The sequence below is a fragment of the Leucopleurus acutus genome (genome assembly GCF_964270905.1).
Source record: "Leucopleurus acutus genome assembly, chromosome: X".
NCBI classification, from domain to species: Eukaryota; Metazoa; Chordata; class Mammalia; order Artiodactyla; family Delphinidae; genus Leucopleurus; species Leucopleurus acutus.
The window spans coordinates 59,991,581-60,006,332 of NC_139148.1; the positions used below are offsets into that span (position 1 = coordinate 59,991,581).

General features: G+C 54.8%; 1 protein-coding gene across 2 annotated transcripts; it reads left to right on the top strand.

The window, feature by feature from the left end:
• Window positions 1–3,760: 3,760 nt before the first annotated feature.
• Window positions 3,761–11,531, top strand: GDPD2 (glycerophosphodiester phosphodiesterase domain containing 2; the record flags this gene model as incomplete). 2 transcript variants are annotated; one of them, XM_082864028.1, is made up of 15 exons in its annotated part: window positions 3,761–3,865; window positions 4,148–4,314; window positions 4,532–4,625; window positions 4,783–4,842; window positions 5,073–5,171; window positions 5,354–5,447; window positions 5,593–5,738; window positions 5,857–5,939; window positions 6,042–6,192; window positions 8,165–8,386; window positions 8,594–8,742; window positions 10,302–10,449; window positions 10,616–10,698; window positions 10,951–10,979; window positions 11,061–11,531. In XM_082864028.1, 15 exons carry the CDS (start codon window positions 3,761–3,763, stop codon window positions 11,111–11,113), a joined length of 1,683 nt encoding a protein of 560 aa, XP_082720154.1. In that variant the 3' UTR covers window positions 11,114–11,531. The 2 variants fall into 2 exon arrangements, with proteins under 2 accessions (XP_082720154.1, XP_082720155.1); XM_082864029.1 differs by having other exon boundaries at window positions 4,148–4,251.
• Window positions 11,532–14,752: the final 3,221 nt, after the last annotated feature.

Consider the following 14,752-nt stretch of genomic DNA (forward strand, 5'->3'; position numbering starts at 1 on the left):
CTGTGCTAGCGGGAGAAATACAATTTCAACCTGTGTTCCTCCGCCCCTGGGAACGCTATTAAGGAAAGTCAGTGCAAGTGCCCAAGCCCCACTGCCTTGCAGCAGCCCTCATCCCCTGAGGGGAGTATGGAGCAGCAAGTCATGTGTCTTCATGTTGCTCTGTTATCTCAGGAGGTTAGAATAATGCTAGCAAGGCCAGTGGCCTGACCTTCACTGTAGAGGCTGCCTGACCTCCAGATTTAGAAGGAAGGGACCATATTTACCAAGCATCTCCATGTGCTTGCCACAATTTTATTTGCTCCTCACAAAAAAGTTCAAGGTGAATAGGTCTCATTTTGCAGATGAGAAAACTGAGATACAAAGATGTTAAGTCACTTCACTAAAGTCACAAAGTTAACGAGTAATCGAGCTAGTAGGACTTGAACCCAGGTCTGACACCAAAAGTTCTTAGCTGGCTCTAGATCGGCAGTGATGGCCATTACTGACAGCCTGCAGCCTGATTTGGAGTCACCTGGGCATGGGATCGTACTGCTGCCCAGCCCCCGGACAGGACTACACTTACACCCTGCTTCCTCCTTTGAAAGGGAAGAGGATGGGCACAGCTTACTCCTCACTCTGCATCTGGGTTCTTCATCTCTGCTTAAGGCAAAAAGGGAGCCAGCCCTGGCCCTGCAGCCTTCTCAGGAGTTCACAAGCCCTGAGCGTCATATCCATGCATTCTGAATCCCAGCCCCCTGCCCCAAACAAAGCTCCCAAAGTACACCCCAGAATTTAGCACATGAAAGCCAAGACTCCTCCAAAATCCAACAGAGTCCAAGCAAAGGAAACTGAAGGACAACCTGCCTAGAGCGAAGCCTTCGGGACTAGGTGACCCTGCAGCCCTTTCTGGCCTCCTGCCAGCAAGCAGCCTTGCTTCTCTTTGCATTTTAATGCCGAGGGAGCAAGGGAGCCTTTGCCATTGCCAACTAGAGCCTCTGGATACAATGGGAAGGCAGAGAAGGAGGGGGCAGGCTCTTGGCCTAAGAGAGCAGGTCTTCCTTCTCACTGTTCCAAATCCAGTGCGTTTGGGGGGAGGGGTAAATGAACTTATTCCCAGAGAAGACATTCTTTCCCACCAACACTGCACTAGCCCCCAGGCATCAAGCCACTGCCTCAGCCAAAAGGTTGAGAGGGAAGGTCAATCAAGCCAGCCCCCAGTCCCTGGCCCACCCAGAGCCCTGTGCTTTAGCACTGAGCTGACTCTACGGCCTGCTGGCCATCCCTCCCCTGCTGATGGTGTGGTAAAAGTGTCTTTTATGTGTATTCATCTTCCAAAAGCCAGTGACTCCTCAAATGATTCTTAGAAAGAGACGGTAGATGCCTTGGGGTCAAAGCAGTGAAAAAGATGCAAATCTCAGCACATCTTGAATGAGCATCTCCTTTCTGGGGTGAGGGGGGAAAGGGAAGGGCTGCTAGTACCACCCAGGTCCCATAAGGCCCACGGAGACCCCTGGTCCAGAAACTGGGTGAAACAAGAAGTGGCATGCAATTCTGAGTTCCCTTCTAGATGCACCTTGCAGAAGCAGAAGCAAGATCCCAAGAGGGAAGGGAGGCTGATGAATTAAGGCTATCCTCCCGGGGAGCTTGAGACTGGATGCTAGACTTCCTCGCACACATACACACCCCCTTCCAGGGGGCTGGCTGGGCCCCTTCTCCTCACTGCCAAGTTGCAAAGTTGTGTGGTCACCTCCCCCCAGCTTCCCGCCCACCCGCGCCCTCAGCCCTCAGCCCTCGCCTCCCTGAGCCGGGACAAAGCCCCAGCAGTGACTAAGAGAACAGGAGGAGGGACAGAGGGATGGGGAAAGCTGCACAAAGGAATTCCTCACCCCAAGCCCCCTGACCGGCAGCGAGTAAAGAAGCAGATCTGCTCGCCCTCCCCCTTCCCCCCTCCCATCTTCCCACCCGACCAGGCACGGACACCACAGGCAACAGAGCAGCTGCAGGCCTTGGGAGAGGACCCGCACAGCCTCCTGTAGGTGGCAACAGTGCCACCTGTTTGACTGGTGGGGGCTGAGCCTGGAAGAGGGAGGAGGCTGACTACTCGGAGAGGACCTGGGAAACAGTGCAGTGCACAGCAGAGGGCAGAGAGCAGAGCGGACCTGCTGCTGAGAAAAGGTGTGAGGGCTCGGGAAGGCTGGGGGCCACAGGCGGGAGTGGCAGGGCCGAGACCGGCTCCTGCCGGCAGGGATTGGGCCCAGGGATTGAGCAGCACCCCTGGTCAGCTCCCCTGACTGGAGTTTTCTGGCTGCTCAGATCCTGACCCTATCCTACAGACAGCTTCTGGAGGGAGGTGGGACCCTGGACGGCAGTGTCCGGGGTGCAGAGGCAGTACCCGAGGTACGGCTGGAGCCTGAGGCAGGCTACAACCACTCGGTCCCAGCATGGGAAGAGGCAGGGGACCTCCCTCTGGGTTGGCTTTTTCCTGGGAGGGGTGTCAGGGTGGGGAGAGGTTTCCCTCCCCCCAGCTTCAGCCCCCTAACTTCCATTCCTACCCCAACCCTCCTTTCCCAAGGCAAGCAGAGGGTAAGAAGGGCTGTTTCAGGAGCGGCCACACCCTCCTTTCAGCCACTGTGCAACCCCTAAAGACTCCACAGCTTCAGGGGAGCCCAGATGACAAGGCAAGGGGTCATGTTCCTCAGACCACACCCACTTTGGGTGTATCCAGGGGCTCCTTTACATACTCCAAATCACCTAGAAACCCATTTTACTGACAGCCACTAGTGCGCATGCACATACAAATGCTGACACAAATCCCACACCTTCTCATGTAGAATCAAAATCACACACCCAGCCTAGTCTGGGGATCAGTAAGCCAGCTTGGACTCAGCTTGACCTCAAAGCACAAGGTCCAAAGACAACCACAGGCCCCATACACACCTTTGCCCTGTATTTGTTGTACTTTCACCAAAATGTCCTCAGAGGGTGGGGCCCCTGAGAAGGAAAAGGCGGGGACTGGGTTCCTGGCTGAGGTTGGGGGATGACTGGGCAAGAAACGACAGGACTGGGGTGAGAGGGCTTAGACGTTCCAGGTGTGTGCGGGCAGGAAAAAGTTTCCTTCAGAAGGTAGGGAGTGACCCAGGCAACCTGTTCTCCTCAAGATTTCCTCTTATTGGTAGTGCCCCCTTGCCCCTGGGAGGTGGAGACAGAGAATCTTTCAGTTCAGAGCTTTGTAATGTGTGCAATCTCTGTATCCATAGCAACTGACCAAATAGCCACTAGCCAGGCCTCCCTCAGCCCCAGGTCAGTCCTGGTGCCTCTCCAGGTTACTCCTGGCTTCTATGGTGGAAGCCTCAACACGGGGCCGCCTGAAGTTTGGCCAGATCTGCCTCAACTTGCTAAACCGTGTTTGCCCCACCCCCAGGGAAGTTTCTCCTGAGTCCCTACCACAGGCAACCTCTCCATCCCCAGATAGGGATGCTGTTGAAAGGGGAGGAGATGGAGAGAGTGGGTGTATATCCTGCCAGGAGGCTAGACCTCTGGGTGTCCCACTGACTTTCCACATATGCAGATGAAAGGGAAAGAAAGACCCCGGAAACTGTCCCCTTTGCTCACCTCCTCATCCAATCTGGCACTTGGGGCCTGCCCTGTGACCTCCGTTGCTGAGCAGCGGCCCAGGCCTCTGTTCCTCCCGGGGCTCCTCACATATACTGGGAGGGAGGCTGGGATCTGCCTTCTGCCAGGGTCCCTGATAGCCAAGTGTCCCTTCCCCCAGGCCTTCACCATGGGTGAGTCTCCCGGCTGCTGCTCGGTCTGGGCCCACTGCCTCCACTGCCTGTATAGCTGCCACTGGAAGAAATGCCCCAAAGACAGGACACAAACCAACCAGGTGAAGTACGGATGGGGTGGGGTTGGGGGGCAGAAGTCCAAGGCAGAGGCCACTCGGAGGGGATAAGAGGGCCAGGTGTGTTCAGAGACAGCGGAGGGGAGGGGATAGGGAAGGAAGGGGCTTTCTCTCCCCAGGAGGAAAATCCCCTCAAACATGGAAAGAACTACCTGCAAAAGCGGAGCACCCCCATGCCTGGCAGGAAGCCCCCTTGAGCTGCCCTCTGTTGGGGACTCTGAGCTGAAGTGGGGATGGGCTGTGAGCTTCTCTCCTGCCCCTTTGCAGTGCGAATGCATCTGGTTTGGCCTGCTCTTCCTCACCTTTCTCCTCTCCCTGGGCTGGCTGTACGTCGTGCTCATCCTTCTCAATGACCTGCACAACTTCAATGAGTGTGTCACAGACCCCCTTCCTCAGCAGACATGTCAACCTACTCCCCACCTCGGGACTCCAGGGTGCTCGGTCATCCCCAGCCCTGCCTGGCTTGCCCCCTACCCAGCCTCCTTGAAAACCCCTCCGTGAAGTCTCCCCAGTCCGTGGAGCCCCTGACCCCCTGAAGGGCTTCCCCTCACTCCCTTCTAGCCCCCATCCTAGAGCCACCCAGCCCAGCTCCCCTCAGGCTACTATCGCTGCCCTTCCCCCACTCGGACACCTCCCTCTCCCCTCCCATAGATTCCTGTTCCAGCACTGGGGACACTGGATGGACTGGTCCCCGGCATTCCTGCTGGTCATCTCTCTACTGGTCACATACGCATCCCTGCTCTTGGTGGGTCCCGGAGCAGCTGGTCTAACCTTAGCCCTTCCTTCCTGCTCAGCTCTACCCTGTCGTTCTCACCCTGGCCACTGAGGGGAGGGGAGGAGGGAGGTGTCAGCCTGGGAAGCCCCTCTCTTGGCACCTCATGACCCACCACCTCTGCCCCCAGCTCCTGGCCCTGTTCCTGCGGCTCTGTGGCCAGCCTCTGTGCCTGCACACCACCCACAAGGTAGAGTGGGCATATGGGAGCAAGCGGGAGAGGGGTACACTGGGCCTGGTACTTAGCCAGTTCTTCTATCCCTGGGCACGAGCTCAGGACCTGAAGCCCAGTAAATATGTGCTGAATGAAAGAAGGACAGTGGTTGAGTCAGGAGAAGAGAATGGTCCTGTTTTCATAGAGTGAGGGGCAGCCCAGGCAGCCACAAGCCCAGGTTGACATGAAGATCCCTGGTCCCCCAGGTGCTGCTGCTCCTCATTATACTTCTCGTGGCCGCTGGCCTTGTGGGACTGGAGGTCCAATGGCGGCAGGAGTGGCATAGCTTACGTCTGTCACTGCAGGTGAGTGGCTGGTATCCAGGGCTTAGCGGGGGAAACCTTCGCCTGTGGCCAACCCCAGGACACAGCTTGCTCCCTGGTGCCCCAAGACTCCAGGTAGCTCTCAACTTCAAAAGTCAGGTCCTAGGGGGAGAAGGGGAGGGCTTCTAGGGAGAAGAGCCCTCCTCAACAGCTCTTGTCCACAGGCCACAGCCCCATTCCTTCATATTGGAGCAGTTGCTGGCATCACTCTCCTGGCCTGGCCTGTGGCTGATACCTTCTACCGTATCCACCAAAGAGGTGCCAACTCTACCCTCTCACACACCCTCACTGGCCATCAATGCTTCTGCCTCCTGCTGCTCCGTTCCCTGCACCTGCACTCTGCTTTCTGTCCCCAGGGCCCACCACTGTCCTTTCTCTATAGCCTGTCCCCCACTCCCCACAGGTCCCAAGATTCTGCTATTTCTCCTATTTTTTGGAGTTGCCCTGGCCATCTACCTGGTGCCCCTATTCATCTCCTCAGCCTGTATCATGGAATCCAAAGACTTACCCCCCAAGCCTGAGCTGATGGGACACCGAGGGGCCCCCATGGTGAGTGCTGGGCAGAATGCTGGCAGGGCAGGGAGGGTCTGCTCCTCTAGGCTGCTGTGACCAGGCCTGTGGGTTCCCAGGCTCTCACCCTTCCCTGCCACCTCCTCACCTTTCCCAGCTGGCCCCCGAGAACACCCTGATGTCCCTGCGGAAGACAGCTGAATGTGGAGCTGTTGTGTTTGAGACCGATGTGATGGTCAGGTGAGGGAAGCCGGGGTCCCCTCCCGAACCCAGGGACACAGCAGGGACGCTCCGGAAATGATGCCCCAGAGCTTGGCCCTCTGACTCCCCTTGTGCCTTCAGCTCCAACGGGATCCCCTTCCTCATGCATGATGAGCGCCTGACCAGGACCACAGACGTGGCCACTGTGTTCCCACACCGAGTCAACAGCCACAGTAGCAACTTCTCCTGGACTGAGCTGAAGAGACTCAATGCCGGGGCCTGGTTCCTACAGGTGAGGACAGCCTTCTGGAAGAGGCAGCCACGGGCAGGGGCACTCGGGGGTGGAGTTCATTCATTGATAAGCATCTGCTGAGCCCCATGTTGGGCGACAGGTATACAATCTCTGCACTCAGGTCATTCCCTCCTAGTAAGGAAAGCACCTAGGCAACAGGCTATCAGAATATGAAGCCTGCAGCAAGAGCAAGGTCTTTACTGGGTAGAGAGGAGAGAGAGGTCACTGTTGGGCAGGGGGAGCGCAGGAGAGGATCAGGAGTGGTTTCACAGGAGAGGATGCCTGAGCAGCATATGAAGTGAGGGTAGTTTTTAAGATGGACAAGGCAGGGAACGGGAATTCTGGTCAGAGGGAAGAGTGTGTGTAAAGCCCAGAAATATGAAGAAACCTTTCCAGGGAACAAAAAGTGGCTCAGTGGGAATTCCCTGGCGATCCAGTGGTTAGGATTTGGCGCTTTCACTGCCTGGGCTCGGGTTCAATTCCTGGTTGAGGAACTAAGATCCTGCAAGCCGCGCGGCAAGGCCAAAAAAAAAAAAAAAGACAATGAAAAAGTGGCTCAGTGGAAGTGGGAGACAAAAATGCATGGGAGTCGTGGGAGATGAGACTGGCCGGGGGCCGGGGGAGCAGAGGCTTTTTCTCCGGGGGCTTTGAATGCCAGGCCTAGAAGTGTGGACTTCAATCCTGCAGGTGATGGAAATTATTTAAAAGGATACTTAATTTGTTTACTTTTTCTTTTCTTGATTACCAAAGTAATACAAGTTCCTTATAAAAAAATTTTTTAAAAAGTAAAATTTCAGAGAAATAACCTAAAATTGAAAAATCTCCCGTAATCCAACCCGTCAGTTGGATACATATTCTGAGGGATTAAGACATATCTGAGCGCTTAAGAGTAAAGGACGTCTGAGTTTGAATCTTGGCTTCACCACTTCCTAGCTGTGTGAGCCTAGGCAACATTCCTTAGGGTCTCTGTGCTTCATTTTCCTCAACTATAAAATGGGAATAATAACAGTACCTACCTTGTAGGATTATCGGGAGGACTAAATAAATTAATACACATAAGTGCTTCTAATGCTGCCTGGCACATAGTAAACATTTAATAAGTGTTAATAGCTCACTTTCTCCATGCCAGTGACTAGGAGGTAAGGTCATCTGTTGATTTCAAGGGGAGGAGAGGAGAGTGGCAGAGGTTTGGAACAGCCACCAGGAGGAATGGGAGAGGGAACAAATCAAGAAAAAGTAAAAGGATGGCTGAGTGGCACTGAGAGCAAAAAATAGGACTACACGGCTTCCCTGGTGGCGCAGTGGTTGAGAGTCCGCCTGCCGATGCAGGGGACACGGGTTCGTGCCCCAGTCCGGGAGGATCCCACATGCCGCGGTGCGGCTGGGCCCGTGAGCCATGGCTGCTGAGCCTGTGCGTCTGGAGCCTGTGCTCCACAACAGGAGAGGCCACAACAGTGAGGGACCCGCGTACCGCCAAAAAAAAAAAAAAAATAGGACTACAGTGCCAACAGCCTACGCGGTGTGCTCTGCCCCCCGATTCTAGGGGTGGAGGGGGCGGACAATTGCAGAATTCAATGAGTTTGGGATTTGTGGGGCAGGAAAGGAGTTGACGGGGCTGTGGAAAAGTAGTTCAAGCTGCGGATGGACCATGGGTAGGGGATGTAAGTGTGGCCAGAAAGGGGCTGATGGATTGGGAGGAAACCAAGGGGTCAAGATCCCAGAGGTCTCCGTGAGACCCAAGGGCAAGTGTAGTGAGAGTGAGGAAGTTAGGAGACCGGGAGGATAGGAGGTTGGGGCCAGAGTAAGGTATTAGAGGGTCTAAAAAAGGCCACAATTTGGAGAAAGGAAAAACCCTGGCTCAGCAGTGGGCCGAAGCTGTACACCAAGTGGGGGTAATGAGTGAAAATAATGAGGATGGGAGGATGGCCTGGAGGCTTCTTCTGGTCTTGAAACAATTTTCTTCTTCTTATAGAGGCGACCCTTCTGGGGGGCTAAGCAGCTGTCAGGCCCTGATCGGAAAGACGCTGAGAATCAGACAGTACCAGCCCTGAAAGAACTACTGAAAGAAGCTGAAGCCCACAACCTTTCTGTCATGTTTGACCTGCGCCGCCCCCCACGAAACCATACATACCATGACACTTTCGTGAACCAGACACTGGAGACTGTGCTGAGTTCAGGGGTGCCCCAAGCCATGGTGATGTTGCCAGGACCCCAAGTGCTCCCTAGTGCCCCTCTCCCCTGCCTTCCCTAGGCCATGATGATAATGTTGAGGCTTCCCCCCGCCCCAGGGCCCCACCCCAGCTCATACAGCCCATCCGCAGTCAGACCTCTCTGCCCCTGTCCCCACCCCCGGAATCCCTAGGCCTTCGCCAGCTTCATGCCCATCCACCCTGAACCACAGGTCCTCTGGCTACCGGATGAAGATCGGGCTTATGTCCAACAACGGGCCCCCCAAATGCGCCAGATATATGGACATCTGGCAGGCCACAGCACTGAGAGGCCCCAGTTTCTCAACCTCCCCTATCAAGACCTGCCACTGTTGGATATCAAGTGAGTGCCAGAGGAAAGGAGCTGAGGGGATCACACGAGGCTTAATGGTGGGGAAGAGCCGAGGCTGGGAAGGCAAAGGCCATTCATTCATTCACTCATACAACACATATTTATTGAACACCTGCTATGTGTCAGGCACTGTTTATTGCAGGCTTTGGGGGTGAGACAGACAGACAACAAACCACTGCACAAAACATATGCATATTGGATAGTGATAAGTGATCTGAAGACAAAAAAATTGGGAAGATGTAGTAGAGATTGGGAGAGAGGGGCTAGGGAGGGTCACAGTAGGAAGAGTGGTTAAAGAGGTGGTGTCTGGGCTGAGACCTGACAGGTCACAAAGAGAGGACAATGGGAAGAGCTGCAGAAGAACAGGAACAGCAGCCTTGTGAGCGAGGGCAAGGCAAGGCTGGAGAGGTAGGCAGGGGCCAAATTGGGTAGGACCTTGTAGGCCACCAGAAGGATTTTAGCTTTCATTCTACACCAAAGAGATTGGTGCAAGAGAGGATGGATCCAGGGGAGAGAGGCGAGAGTCCCAGATGTGAGCTGGGCCCCAGAAGCTGACCCAGCCAGGAAACATGATAGACTTACAAACATGCAGTTGCCAAGGTCTCTTATAATATCCTTGTGGTCAGATAGAGAAAAATGTGGACTGAAAGATAGCCCAGTTATCATATTAAGTATTTCAAGGACCTTTCCCCAAGTTGTCACCATGGCAGGAGACACGATATCAGGTTTGGCCCTCCCCTTAGTCTTGTCCTGGTCAACATCGACTGCTGATCATGTTTCCAAAAGGCATGAATTGGTAATGAAAACACTGATGGGAAAATGGAGGCCCTGAAAGGTCTAAGCACTCCAAGATGACGGGCCAAATGCACCAGGATGAAATGCAACAGAGATACATGCAAAGACCTATATTTGGGGTCCAAAAGAAGCTCAACTGCACAAAAACAAGAGAGGGAGACACTGGCATTAGCAGGAGCATGTGTGAAAAAGACCAGGGCTTTGATTGAACACTGTGAATAATGAATGACACTGCCAAAAACTAGCCTGACCCTGGGCTGCCTTCACATGGGCATAGTGCCCAGAAGGCAGGAGGAGTTTTGCTCTCCTCGAGGCTGGTCCCAGCCTACCCGGGATATCACCTTCAGATGCAGGCTCCAAACTTCAAAAGGAACGTAGGTAAATTGGAGTAAGTTCAGATTAGAGAGGTTTTTATGAGGAAGGGAATGATAAGCCAGGTCCCCAGCCCCAGTTGAAGTGACTGGGGCTGTTGGGCCTGGAGAAGAGGGGAATGTGGTCACTGCCCCTCAGACCTCTGAAGGGATGTCACGAGACAAAGAGGAGAGACACATTTGTGTGGCCCCAGACAGCAAAGCTAAGACCCGTAGGTGGAATCCACCAGGAGACAGAGTTGGTCAGGGGCTGCTATGCAAAGGCAGAACTGATGGCTCTGGGGAAGTGACGCTGGAGATTCAAGCACAGAGAGGGGCTGTCTCCCTCCCATGCCTGGAACGCCATGATTCTGGATGTTCCCTATTTCTTCCCCTCCTCCACAGAGCACTGCACCAAGATAATGTCTCCGTGAACCTATTTGTAGTGAACAAGCCCTGGCTCTTCTCCCTACTCTGGTGTGCAGGGGTGGATTCGGTCACCACCAATGACTGCCAGCTGCTGCAGCAGATGCGTTACCCTGTCTGGCTTATTGTAAGGGCTCTGGGACTGTCACCCCTCCTCCTCTTTTCCCATCCCTGCTTCTCCTTAACCCTATCCCTCTCTTCCTTACTTATTGCCCCTCCTCCCCCCATATACTACCTGTGTCTGTATATGGGTCGCTCTGGCCACTGACAGGGGCTTTTTTCTATTCCCATAGTCCCCTCAAACCTACCTACTGATGTGGATCATTACCAATTGTGTCTCCATCCTGCTGCTTTTGTGGACCTTCCTCCTCCAACGGTGAGTGTTTTGTGCCCCAGCTTTCTGGGTCTTTATTCTCCCTAGGGTCCTGGTGGTAGGGCTGATTCAGATTCATAAATGCTGCCTGGGGCTTGGGGTTTGGTCTGTTTGGTTCCTCAGAGATTCTTAGACCCTTCCTTATATATCCAATTGGCTTGAACCTTTTGGGAAAGGCAGTCTGGGGGAACTCGGGGTCAAAAGGTCGTGCTTGAAGCTGGCTGAACTCATAATGAGAAGCTTTTCTCCCTATAGGAGATGTGCTAAGAAGAGAGAGAGAGCCGGTAAGAACTTTCTCCCCTCACTTCATTTTTCTCCTCCTCTAGCCTTCCCCTTGCTCATTCCCTATATGCCCCTCTCCCCAGGCTTAGAAACAGCAGTGCTGCTGACCAGGATCAACGCTTTCATAATGGAGTAAACGCCCTGTCCTGGACCCCCACCAGCCAAAGTCTGAGGCCTGTCTGCATTGGCCAACAGCAAGGAGGAAGAGAGAATGGCCGAGGTGGAATGTTGGTGGGGTTGGCGTGGGGTGAACTTTGCCAATAGGAGGTTTTGAACTATGAGGGCCCTCTGCCCAGATGGTGGCATGCCCCAAGCTTCCATGGAATCTGTTCCCCTTGGGATTTTGACCTGAAGTGGTTAGGAAGACACTGAGTCACCAGAAGTTTCTCCCCAAATGAAACTAGAACAGAGGAAGAGACGAGGAGATTGCCAAGAGAATGTTTCTGATCTGTGTTCACGTGTTCTTGTGTAGAAGGCACAGGGTGTCAGGGACGGGACAGCTTGGAACAGACTGAAGGAGATGACAAAACGGCCTTTCCTGGAGAACTATAAGATGATGGAGATATTGACCTGGCTTCATTCACTGTCTCCCCTGACATATGCAATTTATCTGATTTCCTGCCTAGAGGCTGGGGGCCAAAGAGCCCATCTAGCCATGTAATTCTGTGCCTACAGGTGGCTTTTTGCTGTGCACAGTCTTTTCCTCAAGACACATTCGTTCCTGAATCTTGTCCGTTAATCGGTTATTCAGTGAATTGAATGCCCATTTGGCACAGTCTAATCTTTTCAGCGCTGGGGCTGGGTGGAGGATGCACCTTCCATCTAGGGTTGCATGTGACATGACATTGAGGGGTCATCATGGGGAGAATCGTGGGTTGGAGGTGGCAAGAGGTCCACCTGGGGCAATGAAGGGCTGCAAGTGGGAAGCAGGAGAGCAGCCGCCACAGGGAGCGTTCCGGGCGGCCCAGGCGCGCTGTGCAGAGTTGCGCTGTAGCTCCACCTTGTGGTCACCTGCCCCAAGAGGAGGGCCGCGCCGTCGTCACCCGTGACGTATTTGCTGAATGCTACCTGTTTCTTGTGCCCATTGGGGACCTGTGTCCTTGACTCCGTATCCCGAGGGCATGGTCCGATTTCCACAAGTTTTCGCTTCTCTGGGCTGCGTGCAGGGTCAGGTTGCCGGGCCCACCTTCCCCTCGAGGAGCAAGGTCCCCGGTATGTTTGCTGCTCGTGAGCCCCTGGGATAAACAGTTAAGATGACCAGCGCGGAGCTGGCCTAGGATAAGGAGTCTGGTAGAAGTGCGGGAGGGGCTAAGGCAAACACAAGGACAGGAGGGGGCTCTGGCTGACTCTTCAGTCCCCACCGCACCCACATTCACCCCGGTTCATGGCTCCACACGAAGGGAAATCGAACTAAGGGTCTGACGAGGTCGGGAGGTTCGGTTCTCAATTCCTCCTCTCTCGCCAGCCTGGGACCGGGGGCGGCACTGGCACCTAGGGACAAGACCCTCCTCGGTTGCAGGGCAGGCCCTGGAACTACAACTCCCAGGAGGCCCCACGGCCACTTCCGGTCTCGGGATGGACCGAAGCTAATTTGAATTTGTGTTCCCGCCCCCTCCTCCTCCCAGACCCCGCCCCTTCCCTTCTCGCCACCCCGCCCTCGCCATGCACACACATGCACATAGACACACAGGCCGCCGTCCACGCCAACATACCTGGCCTGCAGCAGGCGCGGTGGGCGGGGGCATCGGCGTGCGACGGGCTGGGAGGTGGGAGGAGCGCCGGGAGCCCACGCCGCGGCTGCTGCCTGGTCCCAGTCTTCTCGGGGGTCCACGCCGCCTTGGACCGCCTCTTCCACACACTACCTTTTCAAGCTGCATTTCCGTAGTTTTCCCTGTTCCCGATCCCGCCCCTCAGACCGACTGCCGGCCTCAGCTCTGGGGCGCCCAGGTACTGCCGGGCTCTCACCTCTCAGCATGGACCTCCCCCCCACCCCCATCCCTACTTTTCTGTCCCCTCCCAGTCGCTCAGCCTCGCAGCCCCGCAGCCTCTTCCTCCCCTCCCATTCCGACCTGACCCTGACCACATCCAGGGTTTCCAACCCCCGCAGCCTCCACCTCTCAGCTCCCAGGCTCTCAGCTGCAGTCCTCTAGCCTCAGAGTCTAGACTCTCTGCCGGAATGCCCCAAGCCCTTGCCCCTAGTCCCTAGCCTTGAGTACTCAGCCCTGAGCCTGCCACCGTCCATCCTTCCTCTCTTCCCAGGAGGACTGGACAGCTATGGCGCACTTAACCTCTGTAAGGTCCTGGACTGGAGGCTGAGATTAACAAAAATTTGAGGGTGGAGGGCCAAGGGGCGCTGCTCATTGGGGTTTGGGTGCAGTTGCTCTCGTTATTTTTAGCTGCTGACTCACAGCTTCTGGCATCCGGGTTTGGGGCTAGCAGGCTGGGCTAGGGGGCTATTAATAGAGCTAAGGCACAGCCCCGACCCAGTTCAGTTTAGAACACAGGGAGCAAGGAGCCTCCCCCTGCCATCGTGCGGCTGTGGAGATGTTGTGGACTGGGGCAGTGGCTGGACCAGGACCTCTCTGGCTGCCAGTACCTCAGCCTGGTATCTCTACCTTGGAACTCTTGAGGGAAAGCCCACGATGAGACTCCGGGTACAGCTCTCCCCTAAGCTTGCCATGGCTTGGGGCTCTGCCACAATGAAGCTCCTGCTGTACTGATTGTGAAGAGATGAGTCCCAAGTGGAGGGATTATTGTGCCCACGGCTTCGGCCTGCTTGGACCTACTCCTGGGCCAGAATGCTAGGTTACTAGGAGGAAAAGCTATGGATTTCTGGTCCCCAAAGGCGGTCCTAAGGACGGAATACTTCAGCATGGTCCTAACAGAGAGGGCACAGAGCTGACAGGATTTGCTAGCCCCAAACCAGACACAGTACTAGGAAGCTGCCGAATTCTGTGTTACTACCCTGCCATTCTTCTTTTTGTTTCTTTCCCTCTTGTTGGGCTCTGTCCCTACTCACAGGGGTCAACAGACCTCAGGATCTCTCCCTACTCCATAGAGAAATCTAATTCAGGAAAGCCACTGAGAAACTTGTCTCCACCAAGGTATGAATGATCCTTTATATATTGTCGTTCCTATGGGGCCTTTTTATTTTAATGGGCGAAAGTAGGAGTTCCCTAATCCATACCTTGGGAAAGGTGGGGAAATCCTGATACCTTAGTAGACTAATCACCAAAATTATTCCTACCCATGCCCAATGTGCTAGAATTCCCATCCACCAAGGATGCACACCCACAGCAATGCCCCTTACTCACAAACCAGAAACTTCCTGCTTTCAGCAATCCCAGTCTCTGGCTCCCAGGTGAAACCCGAGGGCTTTGGGGCAAGGGTGATTATTTCTCCACACAAAAAGATTGGGGTCACCCAGTGAAGCTGTACTTTCAAGAATGAGCCCAGATTATCAGACAGCAGCGGGCCGCACTGCCCTAACCCCATCAGTTTGCTGAGGGAGGGTGCTGGAGAAACGGTGGATAGGAGTGAGAAACAGTCCCCTTCTCCCAAATCCCTTATCAGGCTCCTCTGTGGCTTCAGTCTCTATGCGGGCCTCCCGGTTGCCTAGCAACCACAACCGCCTGCAGGGGCGTGGGCTGTTTTCGACCTGTAGGGGACGCCTGTCTCCCTGGGGCCTCAGGCTGGAACTCTAGCAGTTGGGAGGGGATTCCAAGTGTCAAAGCATCTCAAGGTTGCTGACTTGCCAACCAAGTCCAGTCTGAGC